Consider the following 24,721-nt stretch of genomic DNA (forward strand, 5'->3'; position numbering starts at 1 on the left):
CTGGCTGCTCAGTGGTAGAAGCAGCTCAGGTGGTGGGTAGTCTTGTCCTCAATGGGCTGGAAAAATGTCTCCCAGAGGAAACAAATGGCGCCCTGCGTGGAGGGAGCTGGTGGCCCGTCCTTTCTGTGCTTTTCTTCCCCCCGGTGTCACGCAGAGCCTCGGTGAAGGGCAGCCATTGACTTGCACAGAAACAACCCACTGCTGTGCTTTCTCCATATAGAAAGCACAGGGTGTTAAGCGGCGTGTCAGCTATTGATATTACACTGGAGCACTTCTGCCTGTGTGTCCTCCTCTGGGTTTTGCACAGGGAACACAATCCATTTTACGTCTGAAATATTCTGGTCAGTTGTGTTGGTGACGCCAAAAGATCTTGATTGACTCACCCGGTTTCTCAATGTGAACATTGAGAACATTGTTTATTTTTCTTTTTTCTAGGGTGACACAAATGTTCATCTTTACCTTATCTTAGTGTTTTTTTGGGGAGGGCTCTGTTGCAAGTTGTTGGCAGCACAAAGGTCACTCATATAGAGTCTCACTTAAGATTTAATGACAAACCGACTGACAGTCCTTCTGCAGAGTAATTTCTAGAAGTCACATGTGCAGGTGACCTTCGGGCCGTGTGAGCAGTAAAGTAGAAATAGTAAATTGGTCCAACACATAAAAAAGTCAGTAAATACAAGATGACTTGCTTCCAACTGCATGAAATGTCACGTTAAAAAGAATCGCTACATGACTCTAAAACAGCTGGTTCGCAACCTTTTTGAGTTGCGACTCCCTCAGAATAATCAAGTCGGTGTTTGTGACCTCCAGCGTTGTTTAGTTTTAACTGCTAGGCGTTGTCCAATGTGCTCCAGGCACTGAGGATCTTTGATGCGTTACGTGACCTCTGACCCGGCGGAAATCCCCTGTCAGAAGCTCATGTGCAATAAAATCTATTGTTATCATAAAGAAAATAATTTCACTGGTACAGTAGATGTAATGTAAAAAAACGATTTACTCTAAACTTTAATTCTAATATGTTCTTGCATTTTTTTTATGGGAAACGAATTCCTCACATAGTCTCATTAAAGATCACTAAAAGTGATGTGAAACTGGTGTGAAGTAATACATTTTCTAAATTTTATTTTGTGTTTTCACATAAACATGTTTCATTCCAAAATAATTCAGTTTTGTATAAGATCATATTGTCATTGCTCCTTTGTTGAACTAACCAGTCTCTTTTGGTTTTCTCTGGTAGCTTATTGTTATAAATTAACTTATACATTTAGTACTTAAGATTGATTACAGAATGCAGCTACTTTTTTTGTGACAAAAGCTAGAATAAGAACAGCACACTGATCAGAGGTTATGAATTATTTATAGATTATACATTTACATTGTATGTATTTTTTCCCTCTCGATCAGGAGCCACTCTCAGCGGCTTTGAGTGTGTTTAGAGGCTGATACATGTGTTTTTACTCCACACTTACACAGTATTGCAGCATGCTTTAACAGCTAAACATCTTCTCTGCTTTCATAGTTCCCTTGTGTGTTGAAATGGGCACATCTGGTCCTAATATCGGAGTCTGACAGTGCAGGGGGGAATAAACTGCTTGCCTGGCAGCTTTAATTTACAAGGACACCCGAAGTATCCAGCACGGGGATTGTGGGTACATTTTTTTCTTTTTTTTACTTGTAACTCCCGGTTGATGTTAGTTTGCATCATTTGTTTTGGGGGGGGGGGGGAGAGGTTTCACCGTATGTTGACAGAAGTGAGTTGTCCCCATATGAATAAATCACTACATGGCTGCAAGGGGAGCAGTGTTTGCATTAAAACAGCTCGCTGTTTCGTGCTCGGCTGCAGGCCCGGGACAGCACGGCTCTCCGTCGGAGGCTCCGGGCTAAAGGCTAAAAGCAGCTCAGAGGCTGTAATCCCCGTATGAAACCATCATGGCTGCCGCTCGCTGAGCTGTCAAGCTCTCCACAAAAGGAAACAAAAAGGTAACAAAAACCGACTACTACACGCACAACTGGAGCTGTATGATACGTCTAAACCACCCGGCGGGTTTATCTACAGTAACAACTCGATGCAAAAGGTTTTAAAAAAACAAAACGGCCGGGCGTAATTTAGTTTGCCACGCTCGTTATTCTTCCAAGTTATTTCGTCTTTGTAAGCTCTCGCCGCGTCACGTTAATTCAAATCACTCAGACGCTATTTCACAAAAATACGTTTTTATAACTGTTAGCTCTGACGACGACGAAGAACGAAACGGGTTTTTTAGTTTTAAAAAGGGCTCTCGTGGCAGTACGGTGGGGTAGTATTTTATCGTCACTTCGCAATTCCCAAGGCGGTCGTAGCTCGTTACAAAAGCGGTCTCATCACTTCGTTGTGGTCAAGTCGAGTTGCACAATGGCCGAACGATTCACCGATTAATGTGCTACTGAGAAGCGCTACCGCGAGCTTTTTCCTCGTCTTTTTATTGGTTAGTTTTAGTTTTAAACATCGCCTCCCACCGTAGCGCGCTTAGCTGTGTTACGAGCAAGTTTGCCGCTATTGTGTGTGTGTGTGTGTGTGCAGGTGAGTTTAAGTGTAGCTCGCTGCAGCTGGCTGTTGATAAGACTCTAAAAGTCGTTGTTTTACACCCGGTATGTGACAAATACACTTCCACGCAGAGGCATTTTGAACCCCAGCCAGCAACAGGTGGACTCAACATGAATAACATGTGGAGTGGGACCGTGAACGCAGCTTCTTTTTTAGGGGTCCACTGTGAAATGATGAGACAGCAGTCCTAATACACACACACACACACACACACACACACACACAGAGCAGTGCTGGTTATTTTGAAAGCATTTCAAAACAAAAGGGAATAAAAGTACATTTTAAACTAGACAGGGCTCTGGGAGAGCACGGCAAAACTAATTTGTGCGTCCACCCCGCGATTCTGATCCGCTCCAAAATTGAATGTGTCCTTCCTCGGCCGTTCTGCACCCTCCAACCAAAATTGGTCAAAATCTGTAGTTTTTCCCCGTAAACCCAAACTGAGTCGAAAACAAAACCTCTCTTGATTTTATCGCATTCTCCTTGAAGCTGTGTTGTTTATGTTTTTGACAATCCTTTTTGTGTTATTTCGCACTTTCAGAAACCTGGAACACAACACGACATGGACTCGGAGGACATTTGCGCAGCTACCTCCGGGGGAGATACCAGACGACGTGTCAACAAGAGGAACAGAGATTGGCACAAACGGCTCCACCTCAGGAAAACTGCCGTTCAGGCTCCAGCTATGCAAAGTGCAGATAAGCGCCGCCCAAAGACGATAGCGGGGGAGTGGGAGCAGAGCACAGTGTGGCCTTCGTTGAAGAAGCCCCCCAAGGGAGCGCAGCAGGGTCCGCGCCGCACCGACGACGGTGGCGGCAACAGCGCGCTCAGGTTCGCGTGCGCTCAGTGCGGGGATGACTTAGAATATGTTCCCAAAGACTTTGTGAGACACTTTGAGGAGAAGCACAGAGGGAGCCCACCCGTGTTTTCCTGTCGCGCGTGTGCTTTCAGCACGCACGAGTTCGCCTACCTTCAGGTTCACCTGCTGAGTCACAAGGACACTTTTTCCAGCTGCGGCATTTGCCACGACGATGTCCAGCGCACGTGGCCGGAGCTCAGCACCCACCTGACAGCACGTCACTGCCAAAACGGCAAATATTTGTGCGAAGCGTGTCCAAAATTCTCCACAGGCGATGTCGGAGTGTTTTTAGAGCACACGTATGCGCATCATCTGGGCCTGGAGGGAGCTAAGGGTCTGCCGCCGCACACGAGGGGCAAGAATAAGTTTGGGCCGAAAGAGACCGCGCCGGCGTTACGCTGTCAGCACTGTGGCTATGAGGCATCTCAGAAATGGTTGATCGCAAAGCACGTTAAAGCCGCCCATGTTTGCCAGAATGGTAATCAGAGGAAGAAGAAGAAGAAGGAAGAGGAGGAGGACAAGGAGGAGGAGGTTCGCTCCTTGGCGATGAAACCAAATGACCCGATACCAAAAGTGAAGCCCAGATTAACGAGAAGTGCAGTGAGGGAGATGTGCTGGCTGACACAGGACTGCCTCTCTCTGCCAGGGAGAGAGTTCCTGGATAAGTACTGCCATCTGTCAGACCCGCAAACAACACTGGAGGAGACTCAGCAGTTTCTGATGAAATCTGTCGCCGGGGAAACCGGTGACCAGAAGTGGACCAAGGCCCTGAAGACCGTGCTGTCGAATGTCCCTCAAGATATGAACGTCCACCCGAAGTCGGAGAACGGCATCGTGTCGAACTCGACGGACCTCACCGTCCTCACCGTCAAGAACAAGATAACCGTGGCTCAGAACGGCGGCGCGTACGCCAAGAGGTTGAAAGTGATGACGTCGTCGGACAAGGAAACGGCTTCCCTTGAAAGCGTCCCTGACGATGCCCGTCGCGTCGTCGACCAAAATGGATGTAAGCCAAATTCGAGCGATCACGCGCCTTGTCCACAGGCTGAAACCAAACCGAACAACGACGTCTCGCTGCCAGCACAGAGCGAGCCGTCTGAGCGCACTCGAATGCAGGAAAACCGAGAGAGTCGGGAACTAAAGAGTGACCAGGAAATGGAGGATCGTGGTAAAAAACCTGGGGACGCGGCGCACGAGGATGGGATCAGTATCTCCAGTGGGCTGAAGCTGAAAGTCACACCAAAAAATAAGAGACGAAGACGGAAAAGACGGGCGAGATCTAAACGGGTCAGGAAAAGATCACCGGGACTGGCCTTAAAGATAGTGCTGAAGAAGAACCCGGTGAAGGAGAAGCAGTGGGTGTCGCAAAGCTCTTTGTCTCCGTTCGGAGGCGGTGCGGCGGCGGCGGACTGTCCCGGACCGCCGAGCCCTCGCACAACATCGGAGGAGACTGCACAGGTTCTCCAGAACGCGCCGCTAGTCGAAGCGCATCAGAAGGAACGGACCAAAGCTCCCTGTGCTGACCTGGACGACCCCTCTGAAGCCATCGCGTCCGGTCCACAGTCTAAGCCGGGGGAAGAGCTGACCCCCGGTCGCGCTGCAAAGCCGCCGGGGTCCAACAATGAGGACGGTGACGCGCTCCAAAGCTTGCCGTCGCCGCATCGAGAAGCGCGAGACGACGCAGAGCAGTCGCCGCGGCGGTCGGGGTCAGAGGTCGACGAGAGCCGTTCAGCTCGGGAGACGGGCCGGTCGGATTCTACAGAAGTAGAGACGTGGCCCGAGGACGCACCGCTCCAAGCATCGGGCAGCGGCACGGACCACCGGGTGTCAGACGACGAGACGAGCTCAGTGACTCCTCACAGCGGTTCCACCAAGTCCTCCCCTGTTTCCATATCTGTTATTACAGCACAGGGTAAGACGGCAAATTATACCCTCCACGTAGACTTAATGGTTAGGGATTTAACATGCAATTGCATTTTCTTGACATGCATGATTGCTTAGTTTACAAAGAGCAAACTTATGACAGAGTTTTGGGGCCATCAAAGATTAAAAACAAAAAAATAATAACAATGAAGGAGCTGGGGAAGGGAAGTAATATTCCAAGAAAAAAACTAAACTGTGAATTTACCAGAAAAATAAAATTATCTGAGATGAAAGTGGAAAATCTAGGAGAAAAACCCCTCTAATTTGAGAGCTTATAAAGTCATAAATTCATAAGAAAAAACTCATTCAAATAGTGGAGTGCAAAGCTGTGGTAACGCCTGCCGTCTTAATTTAGTTGCTCCTAAAGTAGCGTTCTCACGGTCCTGAAAGAAACTATTCATATCATATTCTGTCTTCTTTTAGGACCATAAATCAATATTAATAATGCAGAAGTTACATGAAAGTAGAGACGAACAACTTCCATCTTTGACTACACGTGTGCCTTTTATGTCAGTACAGCTAAAACTAAAACCCAACCGTTGATAACAAAACATAACTGCTTGTAACGAAGCGCGGATTATTTTTCCATACTATTTATCGAAACAAGTTTTTCTTCTCGTGACTTTATTATCTTGGATATTTTTTTCTCTGAATATTACCCCCTCCCCCTGCCACGTATTGTTTTTATTTTTATTTAATTTGTTTGGCCCTACTACGCCACCGTACTGTCTGATTTTCCCCTTTGTCTTGCAGGGAAGGTGAACTCTGAAGACGTAATCCTCGTTCTCCCTGCAGAGCACGGTGAACGGAGTGTCGAGGGGGCCAGAGCCGGAGAAGAGCCTGCCGACTGCTACCCAGATCTCCTCGGCGAAATCCACCAGGGGCCCTCGCACCGTCAGTGGCAGCCGCTCCCCAAGCACCTGGAGAGGACCCTGAAGTTAGTCGCCATAAGTCCATCTCAGCGGGTGAAGCGTCCGGTGGGAGACCAGCCCGTCGTGGTGCTGAATCACCCGGACGCCGACATCCCCGAGGTCGCCAGGATCATGGAGGTCATCAACCGGTACAGAGGGGAGGTGCAGAAGGTGATGCTGTCGCGGCGGACCGCAGACGCTCTCTCTGCCTCGAGCGGCGAGGCGGACGCCCGGGCGGGTTCTGCGGGGAGCGCCAACAGCTCTGTGCAGGAGAGGTTCCTGCTGAAGATGAGGCTGCGCAGGCTGAGCAGGAAGAAGTACGAAGTGGTCGACGCGGGCTCCCCCAGCGGGGACGCGGCGGCGGCGGCATCGTTCCGCTGCTGGTTCTGCGGCAGAATGTTCGCATGTCGGGAAGCGTGGACGGCTCATCGGCAGCGGCATCTGATCGAGTGGAAAAAGCCAAACTGTGAAAAGTCTTACACTGGATAAAAAGCAAAGACACGTCTGGAAGATGACTTTTGCAATATGACAAAAGAATCATGGAAACCTTTTTTTTTTCTTCTTATTTTTTAAGTCTTAAATCTGATTTGTTGTTTTGAGGAGAATCAGATCTTAATCCCGGCTCTGGGAGGGCTCATTCTCAGGGTAAACATTTCCCTGTCGTCTCTCTACAAACCCTCTGTACGTTAGTGATTACCTGTAAAGCCACGAGGGCGCGGTGTCGATGATTTAGTTATTTTGTATCGTTTGTATTTTGTCTACGCAATAGCTTTATCTAAGGTGATTTAAGTACACTGTCATGGAATATTTTATAGAACACTGTAATATGTATGTTTGTCATACCGACTTTATGAATCAGTTTATGTACGGGTAGGCTTTGCTTTGGAACGGGACGCAGAGACCCGTAGTTACTCAGATATACCAAAACTGTGTTTCAGAAAAAAACAATGAAAGACAATAAGCTGTTTTATTCAACATTTATTTATGACTCTTAGGTTTAGCCTTTTATATGCTTTTTTCTTTATGCTTTTTTGTCTCTTTAGGCCATTGGCAGAACCAGTGTATCTGTAAAAGAATGTTTGTATAAACAAATTATGTTCAAATAGTAGTATTATCTGTAAGAGGTATATTTTATCAAGCAGATATCCCTGAAGACACGATTAATTTAAAAAGAAAAAAGAAAACCTGTGTTTTTTTATGTCAAAGAAATGCTGGCAGAGTTGCTTTAAATCAGAATCTGAGGCCTGGGTGATCATGCTGTGTTCATCAATTTTCTTCAATGTTTCCTCTTTTGACTTGAAATGATGACGTTATCTTTTAATTGCACTATGAAAGGAGGATTAATATTTCCCATTACCGCACCTTTATCAGGCCTAAGCTTTTGACAATCTCAAATCAGTGTCCTACTGTGGCTCAACGTTTCCTTATGCAGCCGGGATCCCTTCAGTATTCCCAGCAAGGTGTGTGTGTACATGTGTGTATGCGTGTGTGTGTTCGTCAAGGACCATTGGACAGATACGGTGCATGTGTCCTTGTTTCTCAGTAATTCACTGTGTGTGTCTGTGAGACTGTTTTTCCATTTTGGATGAAAAGATGTATAATTGTGTACATAGTCCAGATAGAGGTACTGTAAAATATTACTGGAGAGTTTTCACTAAGTGCCTAGGAATTCATGTTATGCAACAACATGTGAGTATGAGAGCGTGCGTTGTTGACCAGACAAATGAACCAGTTTGTCGGCCCCTGGTGGCGTTTTTTGTGACGACTGTCGATGTGAGCTGGAGTCATACAACACAAGTAATTTACTTTTATTTTTATTAAAACAAAAATATACAACCTTGCAACGTATTGCTGTCATGAACACATTGTCTACCTACTTCAGCAACACTGTCTCCTTCCTTGCATTTATTTGAACACACAGTTTACTGACCGAGCATTGAGGAAAAAAATAAAACATCGAAATAAATGAAGATTTAAAAAGTCATCTTCGTCGGTGCTACTTCGGCTCTGCATGGCCAGCAGTGCAGGCCGGGGATCTGGACACCGGAGGAGAGAAGAAGCTTCGCACGATGAGTTGTGTAAACAATAGTCTGAGGGTAAACACGCAGAGGGGCCAAATCTAGGGCCTGGTGGGGAAGCACAGCTTGGTGGCGTCCTTGGCGTTACTCTGGCTGTCGATCAGCATCAGAGGAGTCCGCTGGTGGTTCTCGATGATGTGGGAGACGCTGCTGAAATGCTGCGAACAGAGAGAAGCGAAGTGTGAACGTCCTTGAAATCAACAAATTAGGTCAATGAGCCATTTTATGTTTGCTCTAAACATTTTAAAGGAAGAGGGGATCTTGTGACACAGTCCAGACATGGTCCAGATGATTATTTCTCAATAATGCGAGTGTAATCATTTTCAGTAAAATCAACATTTAGACCACTATTGAGCAAGTTCGATTTAGCGCCCCTTAAAAATTCCACGGCACGTTCTTTGCAAACAATCCCACAATGCAATGCGTCACATTTACAGTTTTTATGGAGTTTTGGTGCCCTTTGTTCGAGCTGTTATTTCAGATGCCTGCATATAATTACACTCCTGAGGCTTTTTAACTAACAATCCTAACAAAACCTCCAGCAGTCGGTCAGTCGGTCAGTCCTCGGAACAGGCAACAACTCGTGGGTGGTGGGGGTAGAGGCGAGGCAACGCAGTGCGATCGAAAAGGCCCAGACTAGAGGTTTGAACGCAGGCGACCGAAGACGCTCGCGTGCCTCGGAGGGTTGGAACCCCCCTCGGCTATAGACGAGACTCTTTACTTGTTTCTTCGTGGAGAAAAAGGTACCCAAAAAAAAGCTGGTGCCTACAGACTACAGGCCGGCATGCAGGCTTCATTGCGCAATGCAAAGTTGACCCAGATTTCCCAAAATGTGGTGATCAGTACTAATGTAATAGGATTCATTTAAACATGTGAAAGAGTTGATTTGTTTATCTTACATAACTGATCATTTGTATGAACATGGGAAAGAGTTCATGATTTGTTCAAACATGTTATGAAGGAAGTGGTTAGTACAACCGAGACATGATGTGAAGATATGACAGTTAATGATTCATGATTACCTAAAAAAAGTTAGAAGTGAAATACAACAGGTGCGATTTTGAACAATATACACAATCATTGTTAATAATTATTGTGAGGAATAATTAACATTGACATGTGATCTCTTCACAACAATTATGATTATTAAAAGGTGATCTGTGCAACTTTGTTATTCAGGAAGTTTGCATCAAACTTCGTACTGCTCAGTACCCTTGAAGTAGCTCTCGGGTTCAAAAAGGTTGGTGACCCCTGAGCTAGATCAACACGCCCACAGAGACAGAAACACGGCTCTTTTTCTACCGTTGACATACACCCAAAGACCTCCCTCCTACCTCCTCCCCTTTCTTCTCTCGCCCCAGAGCGTACTGCTGCGTCGTCGCGATGAAGCGGATGGGGATGTTGTACACTCGGCCGTTGTAAAACACCACCAGCGTGTAGGGCTGCTGTGCATCCTGACCGGAGCTCTTCCTCACCATGAATGCCCCGCCCTGGAAACAGAAAGAAGCACTCGCAGTCAGCAACCCGGCAGGGGTGAGTGGGTGTGGTGGGTTAATGGGATACAAACCACGGATCACTCATTTGGACAATGATACGATTTCCCACCTTGTTTGAGCGACACAAGACGTCGTCAGCAGTCTTGCGGTTGCACGCGCCGGCATACCAGGGTTTCTTATAGATGTCTGCGTCCTGGAAAATCAAAGTAAATGGAGAACAGGATTTTGCGTGAATGTAGCTCGTTGAGTCGTTTGTTCGTCTTTACGATAAACCGTTGCCAGAGCACACCTTGTCTTGGTCTGTCAACCCATTCTCAGCAGGGACACTTCGTCTGTCGGCCGGCTCTGGGACAACGAGAGACACAAACTTTATGATTGCGGCGTTTTTTCTTTTCTATAATGTCGACATTCTTGTTTTTGTTGAGAGTGTAAAACAACTCCTCCCGTGCACGGGGCTGATAACCTGTCGAGAGACTCGAGCAGGAGCCGTACTCACTGGGGGGGGTCAACTGTGGACCAGGAATCCTGCAAGAGAGACCACAAACAGAGAAACAGAGGCCATTAAAGGCTGTTTTGGGCCCCCCCCCCCCCCCCCCAAACGCATCAAACTGTCTTACTTTGGCCGTTTCATTTCCAGCGTAAAAGACTTCGGCGGGGGCTTCTGCTCGGTTGGCATCGCAGGCAGCGTTCGGCCTGTGGAGATCCAGACGGACGGTGATCAGGCTGCGTTTTGCCGTTCAGTCATGAGTGGAAATCGAAGACGATTCCCACAAATGAAACGTGAAAAATGTTTTTCTTTTCAGTTGTATGCTGCTTTACCCCTTTAACTGGAAGAGTTTAAATGTGTACTTTAAGTCACCATGTGTATGTGCAGCGTATGTTTGTATGGCATTTGATCATTATTGCACACTAAAAGTTGCTGAAGGAAATCCAGAGAGCAACGGTGGAACAATGCAGGTTTAACAGTGTTTTAAGGGGGAAAAAAAACCTTCATCATAGAAGTGATGGGAACTAATTTGACAATGTTTAATAAAAGCTCTGGTGTGACGAATGAGTGCACAATACATAATATCTGGATGAATGTAAACACTTACATTCAATTTCCCTAGGTTTAAATTCTGGCCTCTGCAAAAGAAAAGAAAAACATTTCATGATTTTTAGCATCATAAACATAAACACATATTGTCATGTTTGTCATCAGCTGATCCTTTAAAAACAATTCGTTGTATTCAGAGCGCTTCCTACCGGTGGTTTTGGTGACCTGGTAGAAAAAAACAGAGATGATTGGACATTCAGTCATTCCCTTCTTTAAGCTTTAAATAGATATATAATTTGAAAACATATTTGGTTGAGTGATGCTTACTTTGGTTTTGGTGGAGAAGGGCCGTCTGCAGGTTTATCACTGGAACCTAGAGGAGCATACAAGCGATTTACCAGTTATTGTGACTAGCTTTGACAAGTCTTATAATCTATTGCCCAATTACTGTAGGGAAGTATATTTGATCTAGATGGCGTATCATGCTAGAAAGAATTATGCTGGCTGCCTTTGATTTCATACTCACAGTCACCTGGATCGCAGACTTCGTATTCGTCGTCGTCGTCGTCTGCTGCTGCTGGCTCCTGGACCTGGAAAAAAATTCACAACACCAGTAAGTCCGCGTGGTCCTAACTGCGCGGCACGCAGCAAATTCTCTGCAAAACACGGCACTTACGGCAACGGCAGATCTCCTCGTATTCCCTCTGAAGAAGAAACACGACTCATTATTTGTGTGGTTGAGTAGGAAAGCAATGCCACGGCTTCACGGCAGACAGAGGGCGGCCTCGGGACTAAACGCTCAGTCCTACCTTGGGCTGGGCCTCGGCGGTAAAGAATGCGACTGTGTTGTGGGGATCGGACGCAGTCTGCAAAGGAAATGGTTGCTCTCAGACTGCAGCCAAAAAGCATTTTTCCCCAACAAAATACTGTCATTTTGTAGTGTACGTCTATGCAATTACCAGTCTCCCACTGACCTGCTTGCTGGAAGAGATAATGAGTTTCCCTGTAAGAGACGCGATAAAACGAAAAGCCACAATGAATTCCACATGTAAATGCTCTTTGAACAAATGTACTTGGAATGGCTGTAACTTAAAAGCCTACCTCTTTGTCAGGAACTTCATAAAAGTCTGAAAAGCAACCAAAGCCAGAATTAGACACACTGCAGAGGCACAAAGGCCTAGTTTTCTTTCTTGTGCCGGATGTCATTGTTTTCATTGCTTCAAACATGTCTTCAGCAAGCAGCACAGTCTGCCTCTGGGCGTTTCTTTTGTGTGTGTGTGTGTGTGTGTGTTTGTACTAACTGCTTTTGACTGTCTCTCATTGTAGTGTATTTACAAAGACTTCATGCACAGGCCTGTAATCTGTTCCTTCATTATTGTAGGCGTTATGGAGGTCCCTCCTTTTTTTTCTCCTTCCGCGTTCAGCCACGCTGGCAACACGGCAGCGTTGGTCGGGCCGCCACTTAACAATTATTAGATGGGCATGAATGGTGTACAGACATTCATTGTCCCAAGAGGATGAATCCTAAAAAAATGTTCACTCATCCAGTGAAGTATCTATTTTAATGGATTGGCGCGAAATTTTGTACAGACATTCACTCTTCCTTCATAATGCTGACACGTGTGGTTTGGAGTGAAATGTCACATATCTGGTACACGTCTACATGCCTTCTCTCAGAATGAATCATAATGACTTTGATAATTCCTCAATGTCTGTCATCATCAGGTCAGAATTTGAATTTGTCCAATACTTTTGTTTATGACCAAATACCATAGCTCTTGTATAGAGTGGACGGAGTCACGGTGACGTCACCCATTGGTTTGTGGACTGACATTTCGAAGCCTTGAGTTCGGCATTTTGGCCGTCACCATCTTTTCAAGTGAGAAGTCGAGTCATTTTCTCATAGACTTCGATAGAATCCGACTTATTTTTTAGTAAGCAGAGGTGTCGCCCCCTGATGGACATTAGAAGGAATGCAGGTTTAAGTTTAAAACGCTAAACTAAGATGGTTAACACTGTTAACAACATACAGTCTACGCCAAAATTCAGCATGTTAGCAAGCTAACATTAGCATTTAGCTCAAAGCGCTGCTGTGCCTTCGTCCAGCCTCACAGAGCCGCTAGCATGGCCACTATCCACGGACTAACTCACTTTCCAGAATAACAATTGTTTTAAAGCTACTGTCTTCTTCTTCTTCTTCTTCTTCTTCTTCTTCTTCTTCTTCTTCTTCTTCTTCATGTCTTCTACATCACCATGCTTGGAGGTACATGGTCCAGTGGACAGCAAACAAATGAACTAATTAAATGCCACATGACTGAACATCACGGACAGTTTCTCCTCGTGTTACGGTACATCTTCAGATGGTGCATTTCATACAGGGTTAGATGGTAAGAGAGTCGTGATGAGCGCAGGTTATCAGGACTAGTGATATAGAATAGTTCTAGAGGTTGACCCCCTTGTGAACTGGTGAGGCATGGCATTGGTTACTGTTGTACCTACCAGGACTGGGTGGACGCTCTGGTAAAGGTGTGTGCAACATGGGACGGTCCCTCCCTGCTCTGCCCCCACCATGCATCACAGGATCTGTGTAGGGACACGAAGATTATTGCCATCATCATCATTTTTATTATATCTTCATAATCCTTGCAGCAGTGGTATCCATATGACATTTCCTATTCATATACTCGAACCAAATAATCTCTCTATTCCGGTTGGTATCTTACTGGAGGATGGATTCCCTGCAGCCTCCACGTAGTTGTCGTCATCGTTGCTGCAGTCGGGATGGGTGTAGTCCTCCTGCAAAGCGACACAGTGTGAAAACGGGGTCAGCGGACATCGGATGGAATTTAGCAATGCGCAGGATGTGGCGAAACCCTCTGTGACACAGCAGCGTTTGTGTGAGTGTTTGTGTGAGCTATAGGGGGAAGTTGCTTTACCTCATCGCTCCCCTGCTGGGTGGGTTCGGGGGGCAGCTGTTTGGAGTCTTTGCCCGGGCGGAGGGGCTTCCTGGGCGGCCGGCTGGGCCGGTTGTGGCGGTCGTCGCCTGGAAAAGGAGAAGCAGAAACAGAAACAGGACGTCAGCATTTGCATGAAGCTCCATTCTTGAAGCCCTCTGTGTATTGTGGCTTTGGCTCAGCGGTTGTCAAACGGAGCGATGCGACTCCAGCTGGAGGAGAGTGATCGCTGTAAAGGAGAAGCTGCTGAAGAATAGAAACTGTGTGTGAAAAGGGGTTTTAAATTGCATCATGAGCAGAGGAGTTTTGGGAGACATTTGTGGTGAAAAATAAGTGCCGAAGCAAACAGCTCGTCACGCCAGGTGACCGTTACTGACCGAGATATTCCCCCCTCGCAAAGGAAGCAGAGGGAGTCGCGGTGAAGGCTCTGTGGCTGGGAGGAGGCTCGTAGCTGTCGTCCTGGTCCTCATGTGGATCCTCATACATGTCGTTATCCTAGGGAACAACATAATTGTAATGTTTCGAAACAGACGCCAGGCAAAAACAGCACTTTGAATTACTTACAAATCACCAATTTCTCAACTCACGTAATCCGGATCAGACAGTTCATCCTCTTCCCTGTCATCTGGAAACATTTAAAGGGACTTCATTACAATGAGGGAGAAATGTAAACGCAAATTGAGTATTTTTACTAAACCCAGCCTGCTTAACAAAATGAATTCTCCCGAGCAGGTGTCAGAGCACATTCTCTAATTTTAGAGCCGAGCCCACGGTTAAAGGAAGCAGCGGAGCGCGTCTCCTCACCTCTTCAACCAATGAATAATCTCTCAACAAGTGGCATAATTGCTGCTGTTTTTTGAATGCGGTTTGAGCAGAAGCATCTAGTAATTTAGCGCAGCGTGTCTCTTGAAAACAACATCTGGAAACGGGTGCGATAATTGTTTCCTAAAGCTCACTTGCAGTGTTTTTTTTTTGTCATATTTTTTTATCAGGCTGAGATGAAACAGATCTGGTGGGTTTGTTTTTTCCCGATGGAAAGAAGAACGCAAATACAAGATGATGTATGCGTAAAGTGCTAACTGCAACGGTCTAAATGACTGCAGGTAAGCTCAGTAACACAGCTGATTCCGGGCTGTTTTTTGTGATTAGTGATTGTATTATATACAACATTAGGGAAATAAGATTAACATCTAGGGGAAATTAACTGAGTACATCTGCTGTACTTAAATTACTTGAACATTTCAATGTTATGCTTTACTGAATACATCTACGCCACTACATGCCAAAATGAAACATTCACACATTGTTCCGACTTCGAGTTACTAGTTATGCAAGATTTAGCTTAAAAAACCATTTGATCAGTTTACAGAATATGATGCAAAGATGAAACTACCCAGATGTCTATAAAGGAGTTCAAATTAACTGTGGCATTAAACATAATGCATCAGTAATAATAAAAAAGGGGGGGGGGGCCAAATCCACAAAGACAAAACCATGCCAGGATCAACCCAAGTTTATGCCAGGCTGTTGTTTACTTTGTTTCCAACCATGTTCCCTTGCAGAGCTGTGTGGAGCAAGAAGAGTGAATTCTGTACTAAAGACTGTAACTTTGGAAGAGACACACTCAGGCGATTGCAATGTACATATTGGCATTTGATTGCTATCGCAAGACAGACTTGAACACAGGTGGATATCAACACTATTATTCTGTGTTGTTTTGCACCACATGTGTCAATCCTCTTGTGGAACCGGCGATAACGTCTCAGGTCTTACCTCTGTAATCTCTCGCAGGCACTTTCGGAAGCGGTTTGCTCTTCAGTCTGCTGTACAGAGAGAGAGAGAGAGAGAGAGAGAGACACTGACATCAGCAGCAGGCAATGAATGACTTCACAGGGCAACGATACTCTGTCTCAGTGAAAGAGGCAACATGTTTGCATACATTGGACACCTGCGCCGTGAAAGCGGTTGGCAGGCCGCTGTGCGTCTTTAGCAGACAGGACGAGAACGAGTGGGTTCTGTCATTACGGCATCTGTCCTTTAAGGGGACTAATTTCAGGAAAGGAAATCGAAACGGCCATCTGTTTGTGTTATTTTTGGCCTGTGGGTCTTACTCTTATTCCAACGGTTGTGAAAGAGGAATTGGCATTCTCCGATGATGCGTGCATGCGCCACACAGGGACTTCTCAGAGTCTTCAAATATTAGCGTGGAGTACAAAGAGGACAGTAAAGATCTTGAGATTGTAGAGACTGACCTCCTCAGCTTGTCCAGCAAGCTGCCGTCGTTCTTCTTGATGTCTTGGACGATCTTCTGAAGCTGCCTGGAGAAACATGATTTGTCATTCAGAAACAAGTCCTCAGGAAAAATGTATCTTGCTTTAAAAAGGGCGCTTTGGGAAGACAGCCGCAGTGTTCAGGTCAATCAGTCACTCCTCATTTTATCTTGAATTCTCTACTATGTCACTTTTCTGACAAGGTTTGTGTTCACGTTCTGATTTATAACGTTAAAAGCATTGATATTTAGACAAAACACAAATTACTTGATTTCTTTGCCCAAGTATTACGGTAACCCTTTTCTTGTTCGCAAGTTAACAGATGTTGACACCATATTGAAAAAATGTAAGAAGTTGTGTTTAGTTTTTTGTCCAAAACACCATACATATATATATATATATATATATATATATATATATATATATATTAAGAATCATTAATTATAAGGTCAATTGTGTCATTGCCACTTGGGAGCAAAATATCAAATACAACTGAACTTCTTACCGAATCTTTTCCGTGGCAGGAGCAGCGAGTTTACTTAACATATCCATATTCATGTTCAGCATCTTTGAGTCCTCTCCTGCATTAACTGTGCACTGCCAGAGTGTTTGCACAAATGTGCCCGTAACTGTCTTCGAGTCACGTCTTTGTCATAGAGGGGAGGAGAGAGTTCAATTCTGACCAGCCTCTGCAGGAAAAACATCACTTCTCTTTTCCACTCCCCGTCTCTCACAGAAACGCACATGCACCCACGCACGCACACAAACACACACACGTACTCAACAACAGATTTCAGTGAACAAACCTGTTGCATCACATCTCTCCTGACCCTCTTCAATTCCACTTCCTTCCCATCTCAAATGCTGATAATAGTTAACGGTATACAAGCATCACCTGAATGAGATCACCGGACGAGGCCTTCAGATTAATATGGGCATATTTTTAATTTTGGTCACAATGGTCACCTAATCACTCTCTGCTATTTCACACACAAAACCCCCGGGTCTGAAAAGTGAAGCCGATGTGCCTTCAACTTTTTTTTCTAATGGTCATCAGGGGGCGACTCTTCTGGTCGTAAAAAGTAGTCTGATTGTGTCGTTGTAAAGTCGAATTAATAATTAATAAAAGATTCTCACTTGATTTATTACCTCAGTAAACATTGTAAACATGAGTTTATGGTCTTAATCGCTTCAAGTCTTCTTCAATACAGCATGATGTTCATTTAGTAAATTATGGTCCATTTAGAGTCAAATAGACCATAAAGCAGGGGATGCTTTAGGGCGGGGCTACCTTGTGATTCACAGGTCGCTACCGTGCCGTTCACAGCGTGTTTACAGGTCGTGAAATTTAAATTGAACCTTTTTGGTCGCCTAAAAATGTCTTATACAGCGTTTGGTTGTACTTAGCTCCACCCTCTTGTGTCACTTCTGGTTGCAAAAAGCTAAGATGGGGACAGACAAAAAACAACTGATTGTTCGAGGCTTTTTCTTGAGCAGCTCATTACTATTTTTCTTATTGTGACAAATATGTCACATTGGTTTTTCTGAGACAATTATAAGTTTAAAAGCCTGATGTGACATATTTTCATAACTTTTTAGACAATAATTTGTTTGTGAAATACGGTTAGAACACTTTAGATGTAATGTAGGACTTGTTATCACAGCATTAGAATTGTTAAACGTGTCGAAACTTACCGTTAGCAACAAAAACAAGCTTTTTGAAATTTTGCTAGTTCTGCCAAATGTGCTGACTAAAGCCAGGCAGCCATTTTGGAAGTGATGTCATTGATACACAAATTAACTCACTGTCACATGACCTCCCCAGGATGTTCAGTATGTGTCACTTAGGGAGTTAAAATCAAGGATACAACTGTATAAAGAAATGTACAGCATATCTAAAGTGTCTGTGATAACTGTGTCACCGTGGGTCCTCATGGGTGAGTCAGGTTTGGATTTTGAAGGAACCAGCTGTGTATGACTCACGACAAGTCTTTAGACAGCCTTTAGTCACCATTTGGGACACATGTGTGCTTCTGAGACATTTAAATTCCTTTCACTTCACTACGTGTTTTCCAGTTAAGAAGTTTGGTTTATTCCTGGCTATGTGAGAGAGTAGAACATGTTGTGTGACATAGTAGCAGACCTACTGTCTGTGATGAAGATTTTAAGTCAGTTCTGTAGCTTTTCCTACATTGTCTAAGAGGGCATGAGGATATTCCCTCTGTGTGTTGCAATACACATAATACCATGTAATATAGTATGACAGAAAAAGATTAAGTGTGTTCAGAATGCAAAAAATGCCAGGATGTCCTCCTGTATCTGGTCATATTTTACAGGATGCAATCCTGCATGTTTTATGGTTATTCTGACCCAAAATCCTCTGCATGGCTGATATATAAGCAAGAGGGTCAATGAGGGTTATGAGGAAGTACTCTGTCCCAAATGAATGCATACTGCATGTACTGCATGTCCATCCATCCATCCATTTCCCACCGCTTATCCGGGGTCGGGTCGCGGTGGCAGCAGGCCAAGCAGGCCGACCTAGACCTCCCTCTCACCGGCAACATGTTCCAGCTCATTCTGGGGGATCCCGAGGCGTTCCCAGGCCAGCTGGGCGATGTAATCCCTCCAGCGTGTTCTGGGTCTTCCCCGGGGTCTCTTCCCAGTTGGACGTACCTGTAAAACCTCCAGTGGGAGGCATCCAGGAGGCATCCTGATTAGATGCCCGAACCACCTCAGCTGACTCCTTTCGACGCGAAGGAGTAGCGGCTCGACTCCAAGCTCCCTCCTGATGACCGAGCTCCTTACCCTATCTCTAAGGCTGAGCCCGGCCACCCTACGGAGGAAGCTTATTTCGGCCGCTTGTAGCCGCGACCTTGTCCTTTCGGTCACGACCCAGAGTTCGTGACCATAGGTGAGGGTAGGAACGTAGACCGAGTGGTAAATTGAGAGCTTTGTCTTCCGGCTCAGCTCCCTCTTCACCAAGACGGTCCGGTGCAGCGCCTGCTTTACTGCTGCAGCCGCACCGACCTCCTTCACACAGACCTGAAACCTGACAATGTCATGCTCATCAACCACCAGGATGAGCCCTTCAAGGTGCAATTAAGTGACTTTGGTTTGGCTATTCCAGCCTCAGAAGCAAGAGACGGAATGATTATGCAACCATGTGCATACAGAGCTCCAGAGGTGGCCTTGGGCCTCCCCATATCTGAAGCCATTGACATGTGGGCACTGGGCTGTCTCCTGACAGAACTGTTTTTTTGCCAGGGCCTCTTCACTGACGACTCACCATACAACGTCATGAAAACGGTTTGCCATCTACTCGGCCAGCCAGAAGATCACCTGCTGAATGCTGGAACGTACACCACCCAGTATTTCAAGAGGGATGGCTGCTCTCCCAATTCAAGATGGCGACTGAAGACAGCAAAAGAGTACATGGAGGCATCCGGTATCCAAACCATTTCAGAGTGGATTTTCGACACTGTCGGAACTTTGGATGAAGTAGTGGTTAACAACTCAAATGCAAATACTTGTGTTGAACAGGAAGACACAATGGCATTTTTAGATCTCCTAAAACGGTTGCTCGATCCAAATGCTGCAACACGAATCACCCCCGATCAAGCCCTGGACCATTCTTTTGTTACAATGGCTCACTTGGTAGATCACATCGAGACCTATTCCTATCCAAATGTTGCCTATGACTTGATGACTGTCTCGCCCCCATTTGATTCAGATGAATCAACTGACTCAAGATATGGATTCTCAGACACAGACAGCTCCAGCTATGAGAGCACAGACTCCATAGCCTACAATGGTTATCCTCCAACTCCACAAGAACCAATTCCGAAACAAAATAATGACATACTCTGGAACAATCCTGTACACTACAGAGAATTGGACTTCATTGGAGAAGGAGGCTTTGGAAAAGTAGCCAAGTGGAACAATTGACACACATCCGAGGTTGTGCGTTGAGGTTTACTGCACGGGTACTTCTACTTTATCTTGCTGATTATAACATACTCGACTAAGGTTTTGAATGCAGGACTTTTACTCGTCGTGGATTGTTTCTCAGTATGGTGTTAGTACTTTTACTGCAGTGAAGGATCTGAATACGTTTTCATCCACTAATTCCTTGTAAGTGAGTTTGGCAAACAGTTAATATACAAACAGTGGTTCCTAACACTAGCTCCAGATCCTTGACCGGATGTTCACTTTGCCCAATATGTAGCTTGACAGAGTTCTCATGTGTGTCCTGGTGTTCTCATGTTTCCTTACCTCCTCATCCCTCACTCCTGTAACTGTCCGTGCTGGATCCGTCCCCGTTGTTTTAAAAAGCTAAATAAATTATTAGCATGACGTCATCCAGCTAGCCAAACCTGTCTGGTGTACAGCTAGTACAGAAGCTTCGCATGTACTGCTTCCCTTTCCCGCGAGTCTGCTGTCTGATTGTGAGGTCAGGCTGATCTGATATCAGCTCTTTGGCTGCAGAATCTCCGCCAAAGTTCTCCTCTCAAACGGGTCTTGGAGGCGGAGTGCTTGTGCTGGCGCTCGCCTGTAGAGACTTCACCTGACGAGAACGCGCAGCTAGGGGGACAAATCTTTTTAGCCCCACACTGAATCAATTTGAGGGCGCTGATTGGCTAAATTGTATGTCACTCATTTATATCTTTAATCAGCAATTGGCTAAACTGCTTTATAGACCCGCCTCTTTTGGGCCAAAACGATTAGGCCCCCCTAGCTGCGCGTTCTCAGAGTGTCGTGCACACAGACAGAGAGCACGAGCAGAGAGCACACAGGCGGAGAGCACGAGCAGGAAAAGCATATATTTTGCGCAGATATCATATTTTACACATATTACTGGGTACATTCCATAGTTCAAACACACAAATATTGACAATTTGTATAATTTATTATTATTATAATTTTTTATTTATTTCATTTTTTATTTTTGTGTGGCTCAAGGTGGGGCCAGGCCCCATGGCCCTCAATTGACCAGCCGCCACTGACCCCTATGATAGTTAGCCCACGGACTTTAGCCACCTCGCCTGGACCAGGGAAACCGGAGCCAGACCCAGGAGGGGAGCTTGTAGGCGAGCATCTGGTGGCCGGGCCTTTGCCCATGGGGCCCGGTCGGGCTCAGCCCGAATAAACACCATGGAGCAGCCGCCCTGGGGCATGGGGCTCGGGATCAGTGCCCATGGAATGGCAGACCGGGGTGATGGTTCCCATCTTCAAAAAGGGGGACCGGAGAGTGTGCTCGAATTACCGGGGTATCACACTACTCAGCCTCCCGGGGAAGGCTTATGCCAGGGTGCTGGAAAGGAGGCTCCGACCGCTTGTCGAACCTCAGATTCAACAGGAGCAATGCGGATTCCGTCCCGGCCGTGGAACAGTGGACCAGCTCTTTACCCTCGCAAGACTAATGGAGGGGTTCTGGGAGTTTGCACAACCAGTCTACATGTGCTTTGTGGACTTGGAGAAGGCTTTCGACCGGGTCCCTCAGGGGGTCTTGTGGGTGGTGCTGCAGGGAGTATGGGGTGCCGGACCCGTTACAACGGGCGATCCGGTCTCTGTACGACTGCAGTAGGAGCTGCGTCCGCATTCTCGGCAATAAGTCAGACATGTTCCCGGTGGGTGTTGGCCTCCGCCAGGGCTGTCCTTTGTCACCGGTCCTGTTCATGACTTTCATGGACAGGATATCTAGGCGCAGCCTGGGGGCGGAGAACTTCAGGTTCGGGGGTCTCGGGATCGCCTCTCTGCTGTTTGCGGATGATGTGGTCCTGTTAGCCTCCTCGGATCATGACCACTAGCATTCACTGGGGCGGTTTGCAGCCGAGTGTGAAGCGGCGGGTTATGAGAGTTAGCGCCTCCAAATCTGAGGCCATGGTTCTCTGCCGGAAACCGGTGGATTGCTCCCTCCAGGTGGGGACGGAGTGCCTGCCTCAAGCGAAGGAGTTCATGTATCTCGGGGTCTTGTTCACGAGTGAGGGTGTACTGCATGTAACAGTATATATTATGCAAGGGCAGCTGCAGTATGTACTAAAAGCAATGTTATGTTACTTCCTGATTCAAGTGTTTGAATAACTGCATACAAAACAGGAACTCAAATAGCAATGTATGGAAGCCCAGGACTGTCAATATTCAATTTAGTTGTATCGGTGCAAAAGCATTAGCCATTAGTGCTGAAATGAAAATTATTGAAAACAAACTAAAATAGTCTTGGAATTCATTGTTTCATTGTAAGTGGTGGAGAAAAGGCTTCGCTTACTTAAAAAGTAAAGTGTAAGGGGAGTTTGCCCTTGAATCTGGTAATGATTTTATCTTGTATTTAACTATAAATAGAAATTTTAAAAAAACACAAAGATATATCTTTTTAATGTATAGTTTAATTTCTTATGTATATTAAATTAGAAGAAATGAAAGTGTTATACAAGGGGTTCATACACATATATATTACAAATGAAGATTCAGTTTGACTGACTTCGACTTCACTGAATCTCTATTGTTGTCAGACGAGGTTTTGTGAGACCCACACGCTTGGGGCTCAATGTAACAGGAACACACCTCGCAAACAAAGAAACATGCAGACTAATGTGCAGGTGTAGTCAGACAGAACTCTGCATTTACATCTGCACATGCACACACTAACCCCCAGCTGTATGTACACAAGAAACTGTCAGCGCATGCACACACACACACACACACACACACACACACACACACACACACACACACACACACACACACACACACACACACACACACACATTAAACATATTGTAATTTTGTTTCTGAGGTATCCTCTTATTGTCATGTATGTAGGTTTTTATATAGTATACTATACGCTTTACCTCCAGTATCCTGTTACTCAGAATTATGCTTGATAAAAAATAGTAGTAATAATAATAGTAATAATGATAATCTGACTATCCCATGGGATATGAAGAGCATGCTATGTTTTATTCCCTTGACAACAAGTAAAAGGGAGGTCAGAGAACAATGGGAGGAGGGAGGTGAGCCGAGAAGGCAGGAAGGGGTTTGATTGAGGTGTGCGATGACATCGGTGTAAACGTTTTACTTACGGTTGGTGGATGAAACTGAACTTGTTCAAGTCACTGTCGGACAGGCCCTGCGGAAGCATCACAGAAATCAAAGTTGGGTGAAAATGACAGAGTTCTCAAATGATTTCATTTCCTACTGCAGGAGTGATACTGCAAGCTTGTTCACCGTGTCACCAAACACATGCATGAGAGCACGTCGGTGCATTAAGGCTGCAAGACAAAAACACTCAGGGTGGTCATGCATCGCCTCTTGGCCAACAGGAGATGGCAGCACCTCACTAAGGGCCAATCCATCGGCACAGCTTGGCGTTTAAGCTGAACCAAAGAGCAAGAGGAACCACGTTGTTGGTACATACCGCATACGCACAGCAGGGTCAGACATGGTGGCACACATTGCATACACAACACATAGAAGCATGTCAATCTTATGATAGTCAGTGGTGTTGGTTAGAAACTGCAGCGACGGCTCAAAGACATCATGACACTCAAGGATGGTAGATTAAAATCAAATATTCTTCATCGGTGTGCTGTGTGTGGCTCTTTAACACCGACTTACAAACAATTGAACAAGCCGTGAAAGTTCACAGAACCGACGACACAATCTCCAAAAGAATTAAAGCTAAACGATAAAAAGAAGCTTATTGCACGCTGTTGCCTATAGTTTCCATTTTGTGGATTGAAGCTGCTGACCTTCAAGTGAAGCGCTTGCTCCTGTGACTGAAAACACACACCACCACATTACACAGTTTTAAAAAACATCAAGCACTGAGAAAAAGTTTACCCGGCCGCCCTGCTGCATCGGGAGTTTTGTGTTTGCATTTAATATCTGCGCCGCAGTGGGGCAATTGTGATTCGCGAATGAAAGGAAATGATTACCATTAAATATGCAACAAAATCCCGCTAAATTATGTATTCCCCTCCTCATTCATAATTCATCGCTCTGGGTCGTTACTCGCCCGTGTCTCTTCGCTGCCTCGTATTTGTCGTGACGCGATGACGATCCTGTGACAACATGTGTTTTGTGAAAGTTTCGGATATTTTCGCGTCGACTGTGTGCGTAAGGCGTTCAAAAATGAGCAAACAGAAAAGTGGCTTCTGAGAAGAGGCTAACGTACGAGGCGTGAGTCAAATACAGCTAATTTAGACATATGAATAATGTATGGTTGGGCCCTTTATCTGCAGTCTCATGTGGCGCAAGTGTGATGGTGCACTGTGAAGGTGCCTACAGTTGATTAAATAGCAGTTTCTCAAAGCTGTTTGTGACTTGATAATGCAGCTCACGCTGCCTCGGTGTGTGAATGTGGGAACGCGGGAGCATCAACAGGACGCATTACCTTGAGGAACGAATGAAAGCCCTTTAAGCAGAGCTTGTGATTTAATCATTTGTAAATCAGAGAGTGAGATCACTTAATATGAAAGGCTTTAGCTCCTTCAAAGAACTGAACCTTGGACCCGCAGGTACACACTTGATCATCCCATTGGCTTACAGGAGAATATCGGTATAAAATCAGACTTTTGACGCCGAATGAAATATCAAACAGTCCGCCCCGGT

General features: G+C 45.6%; 2 protein-coding genes across 2 annotated transcripts; one reads left to right on the forward strand and one right to left on the reverse strand.

Moving 5' to 3' along the window:
* The first annotated feature begins 1,768 nt into the window (after positions 1 to 1,768).
* znf518a (zinc finger protein 518A) lies at positions 1,769 to 7,939 on the forward strand. The gene is made up of 3 exons (XM_079280346.1): positions 1,769 to 1,980; positions 3,123 to 5,352; positions 6,117 to 7,939. The coding sequence occupies exons 2-3, from the start codon at positions 3,144 to 3,146 to the stop codon at positions 6,761 to 6,763; spliced, it is 2,856 nt and encodes a 951-aa protein (XP_079136472.1). The 5' UTR covers positions 1,769 to 1,980; positions 3,123 to 3,143; the 3' UTR covers positions 6,764 to 7,939.
* A 128-nt stretch (positions 7,940 to 8,067) lies between these two features.
* blnk (B cell linker) lies at positions 8,068 to 16,693 on the reverse strand. The gene is made up of 22 exons (XM_079280347.1): positions 16,614 to 16,693; positions 16,091 to 16,156; positions 15,612 to 15,661; positions 14,426 to 14,463; positions 14,216 to 14,333; positions 13,821 to 13,927; positions 13,608 to 13,680; positions 13,384 to 13,467; positions 11,986 to 12,011; positions 11,859 to 11,887; positions 11,694 to 11,750; positions 11,561 to 11,588; positions 11,411 to 11,474; positions 11,212 to 11,257; positions 11,094 to 11,109; positions 10,943 to 10,973; positions 10,466 to 10,541; positions 10,345 to 10,373; positions 10,138 to 10,193; positions 9,958 to 10,041; positions 9,687 to 9,842; positions 8,068 to 8,510 (listed from the first exon to the last, which is right to left on the reverse strand). Exons 1-22 carry the CDS (start codon positions 16,673 to 16,675, stop codon positions 8,394 to 8,396), a joined length of 1,413 nt encoding a protein of 470 aa, XP_079136473.1. The 5' UTR covers positions 16,676 to 16,693; the 3' UTR covers positions 8,068 to 8,393.
* Between the last annotated feature and the right edge of the window lie 8,028 nt (positions 16,694 to 24,721).

Source organism: Melanostigma gelatinosum (genome assembly GCF_949748355.1).
Source record: "Melanostigma gelatinosum genome assembly, chromosome: 12".
NCBI classification, from domain to species: Eukaryota; Metazoa; Chordata; class Actinopteri; order Perciformes; family Zoarcidae; genus Melanostigma; species Melanostigma gelatinosum.